Source organism: Danio rerio, chromosome 11 (genome assembly GCF_052040795.2).
Source record: "Danio rerio strain M-AB ecotype USA chromosome 11, GRCz13ab, whole genome shotgun sequence".
NCBI classification, from domain to species: domain Eukaryota; kingdom Metazoa; phylum Chordata; class Actinopteri; order Cypriniformes; family Danionidae; genus Danio; species Danio rerio.
Window position 1 is genome coordinate 22,393,891 of NC_141031.1, and position 23,610 is coordinate 22,417,500.

General features: G+C 35.5%; 1 protein-coding gene across 19 annotated transcripts in view; it reads left to right on the top strand.

The window, feature by feature from the left end:
- Positions 1-23,610, top strand: part of cadpsa (Ca2+-dependent activator protein for secretion a) — a 246,296-nt gene that overhangs the window by 85,556 nt on the left and 137,130 nt on the right. For all 19 annotated transcript variants that reach the window (XM_087273547.1, XM_087273529.1, XM_087273530.1 and 16 more), the window contains exons 5-7: positions 3,360-3,440; positions 5,645-5,878; positions 12,501-12,622. In XM_087273547.1, coding sequence (XP_087129673.1) covers positions 3,360-3,440; positions 5,645-5,878; positions 12,501-12,622 — 437 coding nt within the window. The remainder of the gene's footprint in view (positions 1-3,359; positions 3,441-5,644; positions 5,879-12,500; positions 12,623-23,610) is intronic.

Below are 23,610 nucleotides of genomic sequence, written 5' to 3' on the forward strand. Positions count from 1 at the left end.
AGTCATCCTTTACACACCCTTGTGTTGTTCTTTCTCTTTAGGCTATTAAACCCTTTTGTGTTGTTCAAATAGACTACCCTTTCATTATGTTAGTGGCTGTTTTTGCACCATTGACGTCCATTATAACCACTTTTTTTGTTTGCAAAGACTTGACACCATATAATCATGCATTCTTGTTGTTGCTGGTTTGCCCTGTTAGCAGGAGGAAAAATGTGTAAATTTTACAGTTGATCATCGGTTGTCACCATTAACCCTTTAGGCAAAAAAGTTTCTGGCGTTTATATGGAGTTATATGGAGGAAAACAGCAAATTATAGTGTGTGTGTGTGTGTGTGCATTAATTCACTTACTGTGTTTACTATGTACTGAGAGCTGAGCTGCTTATATTTTATTTTCTCAATCATATCAAGGTGTGCAAAGATCTCTTTCTCTCACTTATACACAAACATGATTTTCCATGACCTACTACTTTGTGACTAAGTTGCCGTTGTTCTCAGTTGTTTTCACTTTGATATGGTAAAGCCATTAATAGTTGACCATGGTACAAATGCTTTAAGAAGTATCTGCATGTCTGTAATCAATATGATAAACCTGTGGCCATGGAAGTGATTGGAAATCATGCATTTAAGTGTTTGGAAGGGTGTCCTAAAACATTTGGCAATGTGCACTACCTGAGAAAAGTTTTGTTGTCAATCCTAATTGTAAGAGCAACAAATAACAGCTTGACTTCTAGTTGATCATTTGGAAAAGTGGCAATAGGTAGATTTTTCTGATGAATCATCTGTTGAACTGCATCTCGATCATCACAAATACTGCAGAAGACCTATTAGAACACACATGAACCCGAGATTCTCACAGAAATCAGTCAATTTTGGTGAAGGACAAATCATGGTTCCCTGCACATTTTACCCTCTCTCTTGCGGGAACCAAGCTTGTCCCATCTGCAAATTAGGGGCAGAGTAAATAAGACTTTGCCAGTGTGGTACCTTAACACAAGTGATCAAGATGGCCAACAGATTATCTGCTGCGAGGGCCTTGCAATTGATCGTGGAGGAAAGAGGCGCTTCTGATGATGATGTCCATGACCATGGTGGGAACAATACGAAAAAACAAATCTGTGGGTTTTATTTTTTTTATAATATTAATAATAATAATAATAAAAATAAAAAAAATAAAAAAAAAACGAGAAGCACATTAATTCATCAATTTGATCTAACAAAGGTAAAGGGAAAAAATTAACCATGTTTGCTGTTCATATGGCTTGTAATTGGGATTAGTTTAACATTTGTTGATTAATTTAACATAAAATTGTTTGATTGTGTTAAGTCAAAACTCTAGCGGGTCCACTAGACGCATAAACACTGGCTGAGTAACAAAAATATGAACACCACACAAGGGTTAAGTCGATATAAAACAAGTAAGACTTTCACCAGAAGAGAAATTATTATAGGAAATACTGTGAAGAATTTCTTGCTCTGGTAAGCATAATTTGGGAAATATTTGAAAAAGAAAAAAATTCACAGGAGGACGAATTATTTTGACTTCAGCTGTATATATAATGAAAATTAACTAGTAACTATTTACTTGAGTAATTTTTTTTATCAAATACTTTTTTAGTCTTACTTTAGTAACTTTTAAGATTGTTACTTTTTCTTTTTTTTAATAAAAATTCTACAAGAACTTGTACATTTATTTGAGTATAGATTTTGGATACTCTACCCACCTCTGTTTACAAGAAAGACATTTGTATAACGACATGGGTATGACCTAGTTGTACTCTTCTGAGCTGGTTTACTAGGACATACCTTGTGTCGCCGTAATTCAAAATGCTTAAATTCAAACTTGGTCTTATCACATTAAGATTTTGCCATAAATTACCTCTGATTGTTGGGTTTGGGTTGGGGGATGGGGTTGAGCCATATAATAAACAGTTTAAAATACATTATGCCTATGTCCTAATCTCCATTATCTCTGTGTGTGTGTGTGTGTGTGTGTGTGTGTGTGTGTGTGTGTCTGTGTGTGTGTCTGTGTGTGTGTGTGTGTGTGTGTGTGTGTGTGTGTGTGTGTGTGTGTGTGTGTGTGTGTGTGTGTGTGTGTGTCTGTGTGTGTGTGTGTGTGTGTCTGTGTGTGTCTGTGTGTGTGTGTGTGTGTGTGTGTGTGTGTGTGTATGTGTGTATATACACCATATCCATGTAGATTACTCAGGATATATTTCTGGTTGTCAAATGACAGTCAGAATTATGAATAAAGATTCAAACTTCCTTTATGGTGCACTCGAGAGAAATATTTGGTCCTCAGAAGCAAGTACTGTGCATGAGTATGGACACATACATTTATGCAGTACAAAATGTGCTTAGTTCCAGTTGTATATTTTGCCATTTAACGTATTAAAGGTTGTGACATAAAAATCCATTAAAAATATATATTTTTTTATGTTTGTGTAAGGATCAACAGTCAATTTTAACATTTTAAAGTCACTTTCTCTTGGTGACGTTATGAGAAATGGATCAGTCATTGATAAGCTGACTTGATGCTCAAGATCATTTTCAATGTCAAAAACAGTTATAGTAATATTTTTGTGGCACTGTGGCTCAGTGGTTAGCACTGTCGCCTGATAAGAGGAACGTCGCTGGTTAGAGTCCTGCCTGGGCCAGTTGGGATTTCTGTGTTGAGTTTGTATGTTTTTACCATGTTAATGTGGGTTTCCACCGGGTGCTCTGGTTTTCCCCCACAGTCCAAAGACATGTGGTATTGGTGAATTCAATAAAAAACTAAATTGGCCATATAGTTATATGTTTGGGTGTTTCCCTGTATTGGGTTGCCGCTGAAAGGACATCTGCTATGTAAAACATATGCTGGAATAGTTGGCAGTTTATTTCACTGTGGTGACCTCTGAAATAGAGACTAAATCGAAGGAAAATGCATAAATGAATAGAATTTTTTGTGTAGACTCTGATGCTTTTTTTCAGGATTCTTTAACAAATAAAAATTAGAAAAAGGGGATTATTTTTATTAACAAAAATATATACCATAATTTTTTAAAAGATAAATATTTTAAATAATTAATGCATTTATTTTACTCTTACTGTACTTTTGATCAATTAAATTCATTCTACTTTTTGAACTTTCTTATTTGGGTCTGATCTGCATTGCCCTTTTACATTTAATAAACTTATGTAAACGCACACAAACACACAGTGAATGTGAGTATTAGTAAATGATGACCTTTTCTATGCAGCTGATATATTTTGACATTGTTTATTGTAATGTTGAAGGTCAGATACAGGTTGATCCTGTAACCTGGAGTAAAGGTGATTGGAATGTCAGTGTAGATCCAGTAAAATGTTTTGTGTATTACAGCTGGACAATCCTGATGAACAGGCTGCCCAAATCAGAAGAGAACTGGATGGGCGACTGCAAATGGCTGATCAATTCACAAAAGTAAGTGTCCATCTTTAAATACTACACACAAAGTACAGTTAGATATAGTACAGAACCACAATGTCTGGTTATGTCACTCCTATCCCCTATTTAGATGGAATTAGTATTACCTGGGAACTATGTGTCACACCACACTCAATCCCACATACATACCCAGTACAGTTGAAATCAGAATTATTAGCCCTCCAGAATTATTAGCCCCACTGTAAACTATATGTTTTTCCCCAATTTCTGTTTAAATGAGAGAACACATTTCTAAACATAATACAGTAGTTTTAATAACTCATTTCTAATAACTGCTTTCTTTTATCAAAGTAAAGCTCTTTTTTTCCTGATTTACTGATAATCTCTGGGATTACGATCTCAAGGAGGTTTATTTAAAAAATATAAATATAAATCAAATATCATATCATAAACAGAGGAATATCATAAACAGATCAATGTTCCTTACCAAACGCTTCTATAAACTCCATACATGTTATAAGTTTTTTGCTCTTCTCATGGTTTTCAGCTTTCTCTTTCTGCAAATTGTGTGGTATAGTGTGTATTAATACTGTATGACCCAAAGCTCACCACACTTTCAAAACACTCCACTCTTCATAAAAAAGTTGATAAAATGATGCACATGGATATATGTGTTAGATACATGTTTTGCACAGGACTAGTACTGTCAAAGGACCACTGTGTTTGGCAAAAATTGCAGGTGAATTTTTACTTTTCAAATTACACACATGATTAATTTGCATGGGATTAAGATAACAGACAACCTCTCTAAATACAGTTGAAGTCAGAATTATTAGCCCCTTCTCTATTTTTATTTATTTATTTTTTAATATTTCCCAAATGATGTTTTACAGAGCAAGCAAATTTTCACAGTATGTCTAATAATATTTTTTCTTCTGGAGAAAGTCTTATTTGTTTTATTTTGGCTAGAATAAAAGCAGTTTAATTGTTTTTAAAACCATTTTAAGGTCAAAATTATTAGCCCCTTTAAGCTATGTTTCTTTGATAGTCTACAAAAAACCCATCGTTATACAATAACTTGCTTAATTACCCCAACCTGCCTAGTTAACTTTAAATTTAAGCCTTTAAATGTCACTTTAAGCTGTATAGAAGTGTCTTGAAAATATCTAGTAAATTATCATTTGCTGTCATCATGGCAAAGATAAAATAAATCAGTTATTAGAAATGAGTTATTAAAACTTTTATGTTTAGAAATGTGTTGAAAAAATCTTCTCTCTGTTAAACAGAAATTGGGGAAAAATAAACGAGGACTAATAATTCAGGAGAGCTAATAATTCTGACTTTTACTATATATATATATATATATATATATATATATATATATATATATATATATATATATATATATATATATATATATATATATATATATATATATATTTCTGCATATGACAGCCCAAAATTTGCCAAAAGTATCGTTCACACTTCTTTTCATTCTGATACACTCTGGAAAAAGCTATCAATCACTTAAGGCACAAACCTCTGGATTCTTGAAATGTTTTTATAAACATACCATCAAAAAATTCAACTTAAATATTTAATTTCTCAGCACCTAAGCTCTTGAGTTTTATTGTGAAACTGCTTTTGACACAATTTACATTGTAAAAGCACTATACAAATAAAGGTGAATTTAGTTGAAAATTCGTCTACCTCTAATATTTACTACATCTCATTTCTGCTTTAATCTCTGTACAATACTGACTTAATGGACTTTATCCTGCAATGCTTGTTCAAAAAAATGTTTTTCTTTATGGAAAATAATCTTATGTCAAAAGAAAACAAAATAGCTTTACTTAGCTTACCCCATTGGAGGAATATTTGCTTGTTTTAAGGAAAAATCACTAAAAATTGACTTATTATTTATTTAAACAGGATCATATCTTTTACTTGTCTAGAAAATGCTTCTTAATTTTAAGAATTTTTAGATATTTGGACTAGAAACAAGACAAAACATCCAAGTAAAAAAACATTTATTGCAATGTTGTCATTGCTTGCTGTACTTGCCTTGCACTATTTGCTCTATATTTCTTTACATGTTTCACTTGCCATTGTATGTGTGTGCTTGTTGATTTTTTGTACTGGAAGTCAAAAAAAAAAAATGTAGATGCACATTGTACAATGCCAATTAAGACATTCTAATTCTAAAGAATTGTTTTTTCTCTCTTTACCTGCTTGAACAGGCTGGCCGCTTCCCTAAGTTTGTGTCCAGGGACATGGAGGCCATGTACATTGAGGAGCTGAAGTCATCGGTGAACCTGCTGATGGCCAATCTGGAAAGCATGCCAGTGTCCAAAGGAGGAGAGTTTAAACTGCAGAAGCTCAAAAGAGGCCACAACACATCCATCATTGACATGGGCCAGGAGGACGAGAACCAGCTCTCCAAGTCTGACGTTGTTTTGTCTTTCACACTGGAGGTAAGTGTTCCTGTTTAACTGCATGGATTAGAGTGTCACTTTTTCCGGGAATGTTGTTCAAAACATGACCTCGTGACACTCTAAACAAGGAGATCTCATAGGTATCGATGTCAAGACTGCAGTTTATAACGGATTGGCTGATCACCAAGCATGTAGAAGTTCATTTCTACAATGAACAAAATGCTGTTTAAAGTTTATATTATAGAAAGTGTGGTGTATATTTCTGGATTAGTGTAATATCCCTGTCTAAAAAAGCACTGACTGTATTCAAACCACAAGAGACAAACACTTTGATATACATCATTTATCTTTCAGCTTAGGGTGAAATTATTTTGTGGGTTGACAACAATTTAGGACAAATATGGCGGCATATGAAGGAAAAGCAGGATGTTATGGATAGTTTGTAACTTATTAGCATGATGTTAGTTTTATAAAACGTCTTTGAGTTTTTTTAGATCCTTTTTGTCAAAATTTAGCTATAGCTGAGGTAAGTGACAAAGGACAAAATAAAAGAGAAAATAGTATGCTCATATTTTACAACTGAGGTAGATATCTCAAAGGACTCCTGAGATAAACTAATTTAGGCAATTAGGTAATTTCCCTTTTTCCTCTTTTTATTTTTAGGCCAAAAAACAGCCATTTGAACAAGCAGCCTTTTGATTTACACCACAACTATAAAGTACATCTGTGGAATGATCTGAATTGGGTTTCAGAATAAAATGCATGAACCAAATTTAATTTAGAATACAATACATAAAAGATAATTTACTACGTCTTTTTGGCATTAAAACACAGTTAGGAATTTTCTAAAGGCATACATACATATGATCTACCAAGGTTAGAAGCAGTCCATTTACTGGTATTAGTAAAATTAATTGGTAACACTTTACAATAAGGTTGTATTAGGTATTGTCATTTAATGCATTCACTAACATGAACAAACAATGAACAATGCATTTACTACACTCAAAAAATATTTTTTGCTCGTTCAAACTACTTATTTACAATGAGCTGAAACAACACAATTCTTAAGATTTCATTTGGACAACTTCATTTTTTTATGTTCAATCCACATAAATTTGTTAAAAGTTTTAAGTTAACTTAATTTTTATTTGGACAACATGGATGAATTGAGTGGAACCCTGCATTTTTACAGTGTACAGTATTTGTTCATGTTAGTTAACCTTATACAGTTTTTCAGTGTTAGTTTAATTCACAGTGCTTTAATTAATGGTAACAAGCATGAATTTGGATGTTAATAATGCATTTTTAAATGTGGAACTATGATTAATAAATGCTGTAAAAGTATTGTTCATAACTTATTCATCTTACACTGCAAAAACATCCTCGTTGTCTTAAATTTTTAAGCTGAAATTAAATCAACCTTATGAGTTGATTTAACTTATATGAACTGATTTTAAACCTATTTGAGTTACTTTCTTCTTTTGAACACACAAAAATAAGATATTTTGAAGAATGCTGGTTGCTGGCACCCATTGACTTCTATAGTAGTAATAGAAATGACTATGAAAGTCAATAGACAAATTACCAACCTACATCACACATGGCGTCACAAGGGTTCTTGGTTGCAAAAAGAGACGGGTGGCAATAGTAAACATGTTGTGTTGATGCCAAATTTGAAAGTCCAAAAATAGAAAACTTAACTTTTACCGTACACCACACTGCTTTAATTCCAACTGCAGACGTCTTTAAAAGGGAGCTGAATGAAGTGACGACCTAATTAAAAATGCTCGACTCTGCAGGTCTCATTTTATATCAGGTATGTTCACACTATGCTGAATCATACACATTACACGTTTTTGATTTCAGCAATAATTTCAGCATAAACAGTAAAACATGTTTAATTAAACTGCGGACACTGAATGCTTAGAATGAAACGTGAAAGTGTTTATATTACAAAGTTATTAAGGTAAAGTTGGTTTTGTATTCACAAATTCATTCAGTGACAACTTGTGACACACATCCTATATTGTTTACCACGGCACTTTGAATATTCGGTCTGATATAACCTGCAAGTGTGACTTGAAAACAACATTAACACTGTTTATTTGACTGTGTACAATGCTGTACTTTGATAGTCATTGGCTGCTAATATGATTACGCTATTTAGAGTTTGCAAATAATACTTTTATGAAATTATATTATTAAGGAGAAATCCAAACGTGCAAATATAAAACCAACTTTACCCCTATATGTAAGTTCACATACCCTCCCATAAGTTCAGGTGTAGTTCGCTGTCAGAATGCAGTAGTTTTGCTTGTTGATGATTACCCAGGCCCGGTATAACACTAGCTCCGTCTTTTTTCCTTGTCTTTGGCTAGGCAGAACCTCAGTTTTTAGCACTACATAGTTTTGAATCTGGTAATCATGGAACATTATTTCTTGGACATGACCACACAGAACAATGAGATTGTATATTTGGGGCTGGATGCTTGGCTATTTCATTTTATACAATATCCTTTGGTAGGGTACTATCGCAAATGAACCTGTCAGATAAACGCCGCTCACTTTAAAGTTAATTTTGCAGAATAACTGTGCTTATCACTGTGTGACAAGCTTTTATAATACGCTGAAAGCATTATGTAAATAATATATATATAATATGTAATCAATATAACGTATTTCTAAGACAACAAACTCTGTACCACGTAGGATGTCATTCTCTCGCTGTACTGTATATGCTAGCGCTCTCGTTTTTTTTTTCTGCTACCTCGCTGCGCACGCATCCTTAATGCTTACAAACATGGTAATTCGTCTATAGGTGCAGCTACCAGGATTCTTCAAAAGAAAAACTTATTTTATGTTTTACAGAAGACGGAAATATATAAATATAGATTTTGAACAAATGAAGTGTGAATAAATGATGACAGAACTTTATTTTTAGGTGAACTATCTCTTTAATACTCTTGATTGCACTGTAAAAAGCGATTAGTTATTAAATATGTTTAAATTAAATATGCACATTAAATATGTGCTGTTTATAAATGTCAAGTGAAGTCAATGGGTTTACTGATATTTTAAAGTAAAGAGAATAATAGCTTTTTACAGTGTGGAGGAGCACTTTATTTTGATGGTCCATTTGTGCATTAGTATACTCTTTGCTTAATGTCTGTTCACACTGCTCATTCAACAGACATTTAACTGACTATAAGAAACTTTGCAGGTACATGTCAACTAAGACTCACCTTAACCCCAACTCCAACCTAACAGTCTGCTTATAATCTAATGAGAATTAATTGGCATGTAACTTAAATTCAACAAACGGACCATCAAAATAAAGTATGACCCTGTGTGGTGGCTAAAATCTGGATCTGCAAAACCTGCACAATTTGTATTCCCAATAACTTAGCATCAGAATTCATGGATTCTCTCACAAATATCTTTTTGGCTTCTTTTCAGATCTTTTTATATCCCTGAACTCATCTCATTGCCCACACTTAGGAAACGAGAATTTACATGAGCACAAGAAACAAATACAAACCCGACATCGCCTCTTTTCTTTTCACCACAATCTTATTTTAGCTTCTGATTTGATAGGAATTGATTTGACCACAACAATGTTCTGATGAAATAATTGAATCTATGATGATCTTGACATTCATCACTGGCCTCACGTTGGATTTCCGTCTTTCCTTTTATCGAGTGAAAATCTAATTTGTGCTGCCATTGCTTTGAACATCTCATTACAACATTGCATATCACCATCACATATTACAAACCATGCTGGTGTACAAGCGATAAATTGCTCTTTGATTTGCAAAGGGCGACAAATTGAAAATGTCACTTTCTGTTTGTTGTGCAGGTTTAAAAGAGGACAGGAATATTTCAAATTTGTGAGTGTGTGTGTGTGTGTTTTCAAGCTGTACTTAGCACAAACCAGACAGAAAATCCTGAGTGGCAGTGACAGCCTGCTAAAAAGCTAGCTTTAATCAAGTGACAGTATCTGAGAGGAGATATTCCCTGAAGAAGAGGGCAATAAAGCCATGTGATGTATGTCGCGTGTTAACAGCTCGTTCTCTTTTCACTGATACCTTTGTGATGATGGCTTTATCTGACACATCTCCCATCCACTCTCCTTATGCATGACGGCTCTCTCTCTCTCTCTCTCTCTCTCTCTCTCTCTCTGTGTGTGTGTGTGTGTGTGTGTGTGTGTGTGTGTGTGTGTGTGTGTGTGTGTGTGTGTGTGTGTGTGGCAATATATCAAGATGGATCTAACTTATCCTGCATGTCAAAGGATTAGTTCACCCAAAAAATACAATATGGGGATCAATTATTCACTCTCGTTCTGTTCCAAATTCAAATTGCTTTCTTTCTACTAAGGAAAATCCATAAAAATATGTGACAAACAATGGCTTTTTGTTAATGCAGCAACAATATTGGCTTCAAAAAAGATGCACATCATTTATAAAACACTAAAAGTCCAGTTAATTTCACTGATAACCCTCCAGCTGTTAGCCTGAAAAGTCTGATTCATAAATGAGTCAATCTGAATTATGAACTGGATGAAATGATTCATTGAATGAGTACAATTAAAAAGAAGCTACAGGTTTTACTTTTTTTTTCAGTTTACAAAGACCATAAAGGGTATCATTTTTTAATACTTTAACGGAAAACCATTTTATTTTTAGTTTTCATCTTTAGAAAATGGCATTGTGTAAACAGCTTTCAAATTTCATCTTTTCCCTAACCCAGATTTTATCTGGGCCGAAAGTGATAGAAAGTGGTTACATCCAAGTGGATAAGTTGATTTGTCAATTTTAGGAAATTTTGTTAACTGTTTATATCACCAACCACTTTATTAGGTACATCTGTCTAACTGTTAACGCAAATCTCTAATCAGCCAATCACATGACAACAACTCAATTCATTTAGGCATGTAGACATGGTCAAGACGATCTGCTGAAGTTTAAACCAAGCATCAGAATGGGGAAGAAAGGTGATTTAAGTGGCTTTGAACTTGACATGGTTGTTGGTGCCAGACGTACTGGTCTGAGTATTCCAGAAACTGCTGATACTGGGATTTTCATGCACAATCATCTCTAGGATTTATAGAGAATGAAAATAAACATTTTACAATAGAAACGTTGCCTAGTCTGATGAGTTTTGATTTCTGCTTTGACATTCAGATGGTAGGGTCAGAATTTGGTGTTAACAACATGAAAGCATGGATCAATCCTGCCTTCTATCAATGGTTCAGGCTGCTGCTGGTGGTTTAATGGTGTGGGGGATCTCTTTATGACCACAGTGTACCCATCTTCTGATAGCTACAGTACTTCCAGCAGGATAACGCGTCATAAATCGTGAATCATCTCAAACTGGTTTCTTGAACATGATAATTAGTTCACTGTACTCAAATGGCCTCCACAGTCACCATAACTCAATTCAATAGAGCACCTTTGGGATGTGGTTGAATAAGAGATTTGCATCATGGATGTGCAGCCGACAAATCTTTAGCAACTGTTAATGTATAATTATGTCATGACTTTACTTGACGAGGCACATCACCATTAACTTATCCTTAATTACTCATGAAGTCCTGTGTTTAAACTGTTAACAGAACACTTTTCTATTGTTATTCAGTGTAAACACACTAGTTGGACATGTATAAGGAGTTAATTAGTAGTTAAGAATGAGTTAATAGTGATGTGCCCTTTAAGTAAAGTCATGACGTAATTATACATTAACAGTATAATTATGTCATTATGTCAGCCCCCCCAAGTAAAGTCATGACATTATATGCTAACAGCTAATGAGTCCATGGTGGTTAAATTAAGCATAAACTAATGTGGTAATTGATACATTAATTAACAAAAAAAAAAAAAACATGTACTACCAAGTAATTAAGGTAGCCGTTATTCACACATGAACTCATGTGTCTCATGTTGTAGTTAAAGTTAGTTCATGATCAGCGCATACATTAACTCATCATTAGTTCATTATAAAGTAATGTGTAGTTCACATAATAAGACAGCATTATTAATGTGCTTATTGTAAATTGTTACCCTTTTTTGCTCTGCATAACTTATGTGGGAGCTGTTAAATAATCAAACCCATGTTACAAGTTTTAGAAATGATTAGGAAATCAAGTTAGTTAAAAAGCATGTGGCTGGCAACTGCCAATTCACTTATAATCTGTGTGTTTTGGTACAGCAGTTATGTATGTATCCTTGTTATTGTATACTTTATCACAAACATCTAACAATAATTACAATTTAGTTCAGTAGCAGATTGTAGACAGTCTTTTGTGGCTGTTTGTGGCATTATATTTCACCAAATTAGTTTTTAAAAGCAATTGAAAATGAAAACAATTCAATACAGTGCATTTTGACTACCTCTAAAAGTGTTTAAATCATATTAGATCCTGTGTACTCCTACAGCATGTACAGCATTATCCGTTTGTGATTGGATTGACAAAAACACATATTACTACTACTGTAGGTGTAAAGAGAGCCTTGAATGACAGAAATAACTACTGTATGGCTGCCAACGCAACACATTTTCCTTGACTTTGATAACATCAGCTATTTTTGATTGTATTTTCTACTAGGCAGTCATTTTTTAAGAGTCTTTTTTCATTGCTCTTTTCTTGTTTACTTCACAGGTGGTGATTATGGAGGTACAGGGTCTGAAGTCTTTAGCACCAAACCGAATTGTTTACTGCACCATGGAGGTGGAAGGAGGACAGAAACTTCAGACAGATCAAGCAGAGGCCTCTAAACCAACGTAAGTCTCTTGCCAAGCATAATTTTTTTGTTTCTACCTCAACGTTATATGATGTGCATTGTTGCATGCTCCCATTTTCAGAAGCGCTGATTCTGGAAGAATTTTCCATTAATTTTTCTCATAGGGATTTTTATTAAAGTCTTTAAGCATTACAATCAACGAACCAAACCAACCAGTCCTAAGAAACATCACAACATTAACAATTATTGATTTAAAGGGCTATGAAACCCCCCACTACATGTGCACTACATCTGATTTTCACACCGGCAACACAAACACAGATGCAGGGGAGATAGACAGAGAGCAGCATTTACAGTGGATCTGAGAGCTGTGTGGAAGTGGAGGATTTTTAGTCCATAATATTGTAGAGTTATTACTGTAAACTTAGTAACTAAATAATTTCGACTAAATTATGTCTTTAAAAACTAAGAGTAATGCTGACTTCACTTACTAACTTTGCCATCAAGTGAGCTGTACTGTTATAGCAGGGAAATGCAAAAAAAAACTTGCACATTTATAAACACAACACTGATGACCCATGTCTCTGAACAATTCTTCTTCCAGTTGTTTGAATCACGGTTGGCAACACAACATTGCACATTGTATCTCTCTGAACACTGTCATGCTGCGTTCACACCAGACGCGGAACGCGCGTCAAGCGCAAGTGATTTACATGTTAAGTCGATGCAAATGCTCGAATAAACATCCTGTGGTGCTATATGCACCAATGGCGCGAATGACGTGAATTGAGCGAATGGTGCGATGCGAATGCCGTGATAAGCGCGAATGGCGCAGCGCAAATTGAGCGATTTCAGGTTCGAGTTCGAAAATCTAAACTTCAGCGGACATTCGTGCCACATTAACCAATAAGGAGCTTGCTCTTGTGGAGGCGTGATTGTGACTTATCGCCTGTTGTTGGTGTCCCGTGGGAAATCCTCCAGCTAACACCAACAAAAAGTTAATCAAACTGGGCTCGGCTCAGTCAGAAGCACAACTGAAAGCCTCTATCATCCAGGTACAGTTTCTGGATAAGTTTATGAGCTCATAGAGGTTGATGCATGTCTGAAAGGATCTAGTGGACTCAGACACAGCCCTAAACGTATTGACGCTGTTTTTCAGCCTTCATAAAGCACATAAACATTGTTATTTTTTCATAAAATCCCTGTTAGCCATTTAGCAACAAAGCTAGAGTCACCGGGCAGATAGAAGCCCTGCCCATCACGCGAATCCGTGTCTGTTCTGAAGTGAATTTGACACGCAAGTGAAGCGGATTTGATGCGCGAATAAAACGGTGTTTGACGTGTGAAAGAAGTGAGTAAACTCAAATATTCACGCAGCTATTTACACGCGAATAGCGCAATTTATCCGCGCGTTCCGCGTCTGGTGTGAACTCAGCATTACAAGTAAAAATATCTTCAAAGCTATATTATGCATATTAATGTAGTTGCATATCATTCACAATAGAGCATGCTGATTGGTTTAAACCAAGTCTTTTTCATGAATTAATGAACAGATGTGCTGAAAACTCGGTGACGTCACTTTGTACCGGCCGGTGTAAATCTGCACTCTGGAATTTACAAAATAATCTGAATGCCTTAACGTAGCTTTAAAATTAATTTTTATATCCGATGAGCAAATTAACTAAACTTATATTTCACTTTTTATATGTGTCCTACTTTGAAATATATGTGTCCTAGGGCTACACTGTGGTGCAGTGGGTTGCACATTTGCCTCACAGCAAGAAAGTTGCTGGTTCGAGCCTCGGCTGGGTCAGTTGTCGTTTCTGTGTGGAGTTTGCATGTTCTCCCCGTGTTCGTGTGGGTTTCCTCTGGGTGTTCAGGTTTCCCCCACAAGTCCAAAGACATGTGCTATAGGTGAATTGGGTAGGCTAAATTGTTTGTAGTATATGCGTGTGAATGAGCATGTATGGATGTTTACCAGTGATGGGTTGCAGCTAGAAGGGCATCCGCTGTGTAAAATATATTGTCACCTTAGAATTATAAGGTACTATCTGACATTTTTATCAAAATTGAGTTATTGACATATTCTTATTAAATGACATCTTGTTTACATTATGGGATGCTTTTTTTATAAGTTGTTTACCTTTTAAGACTTTTTATTTAAAAACCAAATCATACACACATACTATTTGCAAAAACTTTGAATATCTCAAAATCATTTAGAACGCAGATAGAACCTTATAATTCCATTGTGACGTATGCTGGATAAGTTGGCAGTTCATTCCGCTGTGGCGACCCCTGATTAATAAATTCACAAAGCCGAAAAGAGAATGAATGAATGTCTTAAACACACACACACACACACACACACACACACGCATGCACGCACGCACGCACGCACACACACACACACACACACACACACACACACACATATATATGTATATACATACATATGTATATATATATATATATATATATACACACACACATATATACTGCCAACCTCTCAAAAATGTGTTTTGGTGTTTCGTGACCCTTTAAGCAAAGAAGTAAATGAAAATCTGATAAAAAAAATTATAAATTTAAGACTGTGGTCTTAAAGGCTGTATTAAGAAACTACAATACACTGAAACACTGAATGACATAATCATATTAAATTTGATGGCTAAATGTAAAATTGTTAATAAAAAATTAGTGATTGTATATACAGAAACAAAATATTTCATGTTTTTTGCGTTATATGCATATGATTATACAAATATTTTATTATGTTGAAAGTGTATATGGAGATTGACTCCATTACTTCCTTAGGGGTGCTTTTATTGCACTTTGCTCAGTGATATTCTAATTGATATTCTTAATGGAGTTTTTCAGCACAAATACCACTATGGTTGTCTTGAAAAAAATAAGATTAATTGGTGAAAACAGGGGGGTGGCGTATTGGCTTAGTGGGTAGCACAGTCGCCTTACAGCAAAAAGGTCGCTGGTTCGAGCCTTATTTGGGTTAGTTGGCATATCTGTATAAAGTTTGCATGTTTTCCTCGTTTTGGTGTGGGTTTCCTCCGAGTGCTCCGGTTTCCCCCATAAGTCCAAAGACATGCGCTATAGGTGAATTGGGTATGCTAAATCGTCTGTAGTGTATGTGTGTGAATGAGAGTGAATGGTTTCCCAGTGATGGGGTGCAGCTGGAGGGGCATGCGCTGTGTAAAACATATGCTGTATAAGTTGGCGGTTCATTCAACTGTGGCGACCCCAGATTTATAAGGGACTAAGCTGAAAAATAATATAAATGAATGAATGATGCAAACAGATGCTTTTAACCAAACCATATGCACTAAATTAAGAACATCTGTAACTAACGAGTTATGAGTAATTGTTAAAAATCTGCTTCCCTTTTGAGATAATAAAAAGTTTTAACCTTGATAACTCCACTGTTGCACTCTATTGAATCCATCTTCACTTCTTAGCAGAAGTTGATGAACTGAAGACATTTATGAACAATCATACCTTATTACTATGTCATTTCTTAGAGCCTCCAGGCCTCCGTCTGGAGTAAATGATTGTCCTCCAGACTTTAATTAAATCAGTCAGCGTACACTAACCTACACAAACCTGCTGAGGTTTGATTGCTTGTCTTCATGCACATAGGCACATTCCTACTGAACCGAGCCAGAGAAACACAATCACAAATCCTACCAAATGCTGTTTGCTGAAGCTGTGTTTGTGTGTGTAATTTAGCACATTACATGATCGGTTGATCTTATTATTGTGCACACAGTGGGCCTGTTTTATTTGTGGTGAGATGTAAAGCTAAATGATGAAGTAACTAAACTGGGCATGTAATCAACAGTTGCGATAACCGTACGCTGATCACATTACTCAACCAGACTTCTTAGATTGGTTTGTGTGTGAGGAGACTTTGATTCAGGGGTAAAAGAGAAAGTGTATGCGCACACACGCACACACGCACACACGCACACACGCACACACACACACACACACACACACACACACACACAGCAGATTCTCACACCTTTCACTGAACATGCGCCCACTCATTTGGTCAGCTTACATTCACACTCTTAATCGGTGCATGCGGTGTTTGATTTCTGCCACGCTTCTGCAATCATAAATGATTTCTTTTGTCAGAGAACAAACTCTCTTGCTAGGAAGCCTGCCAGTATGTTATGATCTTATTATCAAAATTACGTTGAGATCAGTCACGAGTGGTCAAAAACAGTACAGTTTGTAAGATCATAGACTGTATGTAAGGGCACACCTCACAATAAGATTTTTTATACAGTATATTGCTGTTTCACTGAGCTTATATCTTACAATGTGACTTTACTGTTAATCACAATTTTACTCAATTTCCCTGTTGTTTCTTTGTCTTCCAAAACTAATTCTACAGTATCTCACAGTGTGGCATATAATGTCCCAAAATGATACTGAGAGATACTCTCAGTTTCAAACCGGCTTGATTTTTCACACTGTGACTTTATAATTTAGCTGAAAATATAATTAAATGACAGTTTTGTTTCGCATAACTGGCTTTACAGTATGCTTCTCAATCGGAATGTAATTTGAATGATACTGCAATCGTGACTGATTCTTGTAGCTGTTGTACATCTCACAATTGACTTTGTTTCCTATAACCAGTGTTGTGCTAGTAACTGAAAAAAAGTAATTACAGTTTCTAGTTACTTCACTTAGAAAGTAACTCAATTACTTTATCGATTATTCACACCAAAAAGTAATGCATTACTGTTAAAACACATTTTTTGAGTTACTTTTCCAAAGAACATTTTCAATGCTCCCATTAATGACCTTATATAGTCACTTAAGTGCGACATGGAGAATACACTGTTGATCAGCTTCAGAGTTTAATTATTTTGCATTCTTACAACTTAAACACAACACAAACTTAAATAAAAAGTAATTTTTAAACAATAAATTATTTAAGTTAGAGCAGCAGCACAAAAATGAAAATATCACAAGGTGATAAACTAGCTGAATAATATATTCAGAAACAAAAAAAGCAAAAACAAAAGTGACTTTAACGTCATACAGCTTTGTATTTGAAATAATTAAATAAATGTAAGTAATCTAAATTAGGCGACGCAGTGGCGCAGTAGGTAGTGCTGTCGCCTCACAGCAAGAAGGTCGCTGGGTTGCTGGTTCGAGCCTCGGCTGGGTCAGTTGGCGTTTCTGTGTGGAGTTTGTATGTTCTCCCTCTGTTCATGTGGGTTTCCTCCGGGTGCTCCAGTTTCTCCCACAGTCCAAAGACATGTGGTACAGGTGAATTGCAGTTGGAAGGGCACTCGCTGTGAAAAACTTGCTGGATAAGTTTTCTGTTTATTCTGCTGTGGTGACCACGGATTAATAAAGGGACTAAGCCGACAAGAAAATGAATGAATAATCTGAAATATCATTCAGAATCAAATTGGTGAAACTCAGCACCACAATAACTGCTATTATAGACAACCATAAATTTTAGGAAGTAATAATAGTAATGTTAATAGTCTCTCTGTCTCTCATGCATGCACAATTGACCTACCTTGCGTGCTTTCGATCTCTCTTGTGCACACTAGGCCTACCTTGTGCACATTTGGTCTCTCTTGCGCGCACACTTGGCCTCTCTCGCACGCACACAGTCTCTCTGCTTTTGATTTACTGTTGTCCAGTCTGCCAACCCGTACATGATGCGTAGGCAGCCAAAATTAATTAATTTACCAGATAATGAACAATCGCATCATATTGTAATGATAATGGAAATAAAATATTTAAAAACTAATGCATTACAGTATTAGTTACTGCAGTTACTGCAACACATAATTCGTTATTGCCCCACACTGCTCATAACTGACTATATTTACAATATTTTATTGTTGTAAATATCTAAATTGGGTCAATTTTTTTCATTTAACTGACTATATATCACATCATTTATTTTTGTATTCTACTACAAGGTAAAAAAACGATTTGTTAGGTCAACTTAAAAAAATGCAGCCTACCATTTTTTGTTCTCTTAAAAAAATCTCTCTTACTGAAATAACTCCTGAATAAACCAAATAACTTTAAAAAAAAAAGGCCAGATAATGCATTTGCTCAGGTTAACTTGACCATTATTTTCTAGTTTAGTCAACCTATGTACAGTTTGTTAAGTAACTTAAATCGATGTGGCATTTAAACAAGCTTAGTTTGCCTTAAAATCATAAGACATATTTTTTATTCAATCTATCTAGAATTTAACAAGCAATTTGCTGTCAACCCAAACAGTCAATTGAAAAAAAATTGAAAAATACATTTATATATAAAAAACATACATTTTCAAATGGTGCTATGAATTGGATAATGGGTTTGAGACGTAATAACATTTTGTCCCTTAAAAACCACAAGGACTATTTTACATTTCAGACCTACAGTATGTGATGGAAAACCTCCATCCATAGCCCTAAAACAGCTAGACGGCTTCCTTTTTTATATTTATTCCAGGCAAAACATTATAATAGTGCAGGGCTTGATTGGCTTTGTATTGTACATTTTATTCTTGGTGTAAAAATGAGAATGCCAGAATGTGACATAGAAAGATTGATGATGTGAATTGCCCAGTCAACACTGTCAATTGTGACCACAGTCTGCAAGGATGTACACTTCACATCCTGACATATAAGACAGCTGATGTGCCTTAGCTTTTGCCCACCATTTTACTGAGGTCACATCATATAATATGACAAGTAACAATGGCTAAAAAAATTGCCTACGCAAACACACACACACACACACACACACGTATATGTGGTTTACGAGAACCATAGCAGAGTCTTCATTTTCATAATGTATTTTTTTGTGTAAAAACACTTATTATATTGCTCTACCTCTAAACCTAACTCTCACATGAACCCTGTTGCAAATGTCAATGTCAGGTCATGTCCTCGGGGCATGTTCTCATAAACCACCAAAGTCTGCATGAACCAAAAGTTTTGTGACCAAAGTTTTTTTTTTTTTAATTGTGATGCAGTTCCTAGAGAAACAGAATATTAAATGAGAAAACAGTAGTCGTGGCTTGTTTTTTTCTACTGTGAGCTGATTGGATGTAGTGAAGTAGGCATTTCATTAAAAAAAGATTGGAAAAGAGTTTTGGGAAAGTTAGTAACTTAACAGACACTTGCTTTTAGGGCTGCACGATTCTGGCTGAAATGAGAATCACAATGGATTTTTTGCTAAAAATAAAGAACAAATTTTTCTCACAAGTCTGTAGATGTAAACTAAAGTTTTTATTGTAATTTCACAACCATTGTAATTTCATTTCAACATTATAGAGGCTAGAGTAGTTATATTGACACTGTGTAAACATTTATTCTCATGCACAACACTTAGTGTTCGCAATGACAGAAAAAAAAAAAACATATCGTAATGCTTGTTGTTATCATCACTCTAAAATAGGATATGGTTATTTAATTTATGTGTGCACTTTCAGATTCACTTTCACTGCCGAATGCCGTTCAGGTCATGGCGCTCACCACACACCAGCTATAGGTGGAGTGAAGAGACAGTGATACAGCCAATTCAGGCCTACTTTACACTAATACGTTTGAGTTTTAAAATGCTTAAGTTTTCTTACAATTACGTCATCCATCCACATTATGCCGGAGTTTTCAAGTGCCAAAAAATTGAACGTTTTGGAAACACTGAAGAGGTCGTTTTCATTTTAAAATGCTGCTGCTCCATCTCAGTGTGGATGGGGAAAAACGGAGGCATGGCAGCAGACATTCTGATTGAAGCTTTTCCCTTTTTGTTAAGTAGCCTACACACAGTTTGGTCCTGCATCCTCTCCTTGTAAGTTTAGACTTCGCAAGTTTGATAAGGAAAACAAACTTTAAAGGGAACAGTGTACTATATAACCTCATTCACATCACCCTGCAGGCTATGTTATTTCACTTTTTCAACAATAAAATAAAAGCATGATATAAGGAACTGCCTATTTTTATTTTGATATTAGCTTAACAGACTCCAGAAATGTTGAGGCGTCGTGTAGCTGCATATTTATATGAGCGTCATCTTCACTGTATGCATATTTATACTGTTACAACCTCCTGGCTCAAGAAAGTAGCAACAAAACCAAATAAAGATCCAAACCAGAAAATCAAATTAACTTAAATATATTTTATAAAAAATTTGGTGAAATTACACATAAATATAAAGAAAACAAAACAAAAAAAAACTCCAAAGCTGAAGAGGGAAGGATGAACACCTGCAGTCCTGTTCTCTTGGTCTTTATCCAAACGCACATCACAGGAAACACTCCGCACCTGGTCCAAACGGAATCACAGCAAAACAATGCCTGTATTTCTAAATCGCTCTTTTAAAACTAAAACATATTAGTGTAAACGGGGCCTCAGTGGATGGGGATGATTGGAAGGCTATGATGGTTAAGGGCCGATGGAGGGAATTTGGCCATCGGGTTACATTCCTACTCTTTACGAGAAGTACCATGGGATTTTTAATGACCACAGAGAGTCAGAACCTTGTTTCATACAAAAGATGGACTTGTGTGACCGCCTTTATGCTTTTTCCTAAACTTGAAAATATTATTGACTGAATTGTAGAGATGCTGGATTAAGATTGTGTGGGGGGGTCAAAGTCTTATTTTGATTTATTATGCTGCTGCTCCTTCTCACCATTTCTGTTTGTTATCTTAGTGCTATTAAAAAGACAGTTAAAGGCGCGTGGTTAAAAATGCTAACCACGCCCAATGGCTCACAATAAATTTGAGAATTAAATTGTAACAGACATGAAGGGAATTTTTAGATTTCAATTTTTAGATTACAAAGGCAAACACTTTTTTTTATTGACATGCACAGTTCACTAACAAACTAGCAATGTGAGCTAACAAAATCAGTATGGTTAGTTTTGATTTTATGTGTTCTTAGGCCATACCCATGTCATTATGCTGCTTTATAAAATTTGTCCTTGTAAATAACATAAACCTGAACACACACACACACAAAACAAACACAAATCTCCTCACTTTTCACTGGATGCAAGCAGTCGCTTGGATCAACAAGTTCTCACATTCACACACACACGCACAAGCATTTGGCACAAATTTCTCCAGGGCTCGCTGTAATGCTAAAAGCCTGCTGGGTCTCAGGGGTAGATCCGCACGAGGATGGATGTGAGGGAGTCTGGAAAGCACAAGAATGAAGGGAAACTGCTGGGAGACATGCGCTCTGTTCCTGTTTGATCAGACACCTCGAGACTGTGAGGATTGATCCTGACACGTCTCTTTAATTAAATCGCATACTTGTGAGCCTTTAAACAAGAGGAACAAGGAGGTGAATGAAAACAAGGAAAGAAAGGCTGCTGTTGCCAGCCTTGCGGTTAGAAGACCAGTTGACTTTTGATTCCATAACGGAGCTTGTAGGAAAGGGGAGAGATTGTGATGGATGAAAAAGGTGCTTTTTTTTTTAAATGTCATGCCTTTTAAGAAGGTCTGTCAGTTTGGTGTTATATTTGGATTTTGATGTGCTTTTCAGGCACTGGCTTTTAGCGATTGAATGCTGCTGTTCAACCAGACTTCCAAGTTGTCAGTAGGTCATCAAAATCTGTGTCTGAAGGAAGCAGAAATGTTAATGCATGATATGATTTGTGTTTTTTTTTTTTTTTTGGTCTTTTAACTCTCAGATGTTTACAATCACTTAACACAGGATGGGAATTTGAACACCATTTTGTGTGTTTTAGCACAATATATGACAGATAGAGCTGAATTGGTTAGGCGTTTTCTGTTCACATGCTTCAGGTGTGTGTTGATTTGGCTTACACAATTTTGGATTAGTCCGAATTTGGGCAGCACGGTGACGCAGTGGGTAGCACATTCACCTTAGAGCAAGAAGGTTGCTGGTTCGAGAGCCCTGGCTGGATCAGTTGGCATTTCTGTGTGGAGTTTGCATGTTCTCCCCATTTTCGCGTGGGTTTCCTCCAGGTGCTCCAGTTTTTCCCACAGTCCATAAACATGTGGTCAGTGGTGTAAAGTAACTATTACAAATACTGAAATTACTGTAATTAAGTAGTTTGTCTCAGGAATTGTTACTTAATTAATAGTTTTATAAATGTGTACTTTTACTTTCCCTTGAGTATATTTTTTGTGCAGTATTGGTACTTTTACTCAACTACTTTCCTTCAACCTGCAGTCGCTACTTAATTTTTTCTTGTCTATGGGGATTAAAAAAATCGGTCCTGTTATTCCTGTCCAATCAAATCACACATTGACGGTAAATCGCATTATAATGAACTACCTCAAAACACGGAAGTTTTATAATTGCAGAAAACTGTTTGGAAGCTTTAAAAGTGTCCAAGAAGATGTTCAAAATCTTTACACGCATTGACCCAGAGACTGTTTAGAGCCATGTCACTGATGAAAAGATGACGGATGTTTACTGTTTGATGACTGAAATGGCCTTTACCACCCAGCAGGCACAAGACGTCCACATGACGTCAGATTGACATTGTACCCCAACGTCATGGGGATGTTGCATTGTTTAGAAATGAAAATTGGGTTGATATCAGAACTCAACGTCAGGCCGACGTCAATGTCCAACCTAAAACCAACCAAATATCAACATCTAATGTTGTTATAGCTTAAAGTTACATGTGTGTGTAACCCCACCCCTAAACCCAATCGTCATTGGGGGATGAGCAAGTCATACTAAATTGTACAAATTAGATTGTACCAATTTATACAAAATAGCCACTACTGTAAATCAAAAAAGTTATTAATTGCCGTGAGATTGTGTTGGTAATTCTCACTACTCACTACTCTTGAGTACTTTTGAAAGGGCTACTCTTACTCATATTTTGAGTAATTTTTACAATAGATAATTTTATTCTACTTGCACTACATTTTTAAGCCAGTAGTGGTACTTTTACTTGAGTATTATTTCAGTACTCTTTCTACCATTGCATGTGGTACAGGTGTATGAGTGTGTCTGAGTGTGAATAGGTCTTTCCTAGTGTTGGGTTGCA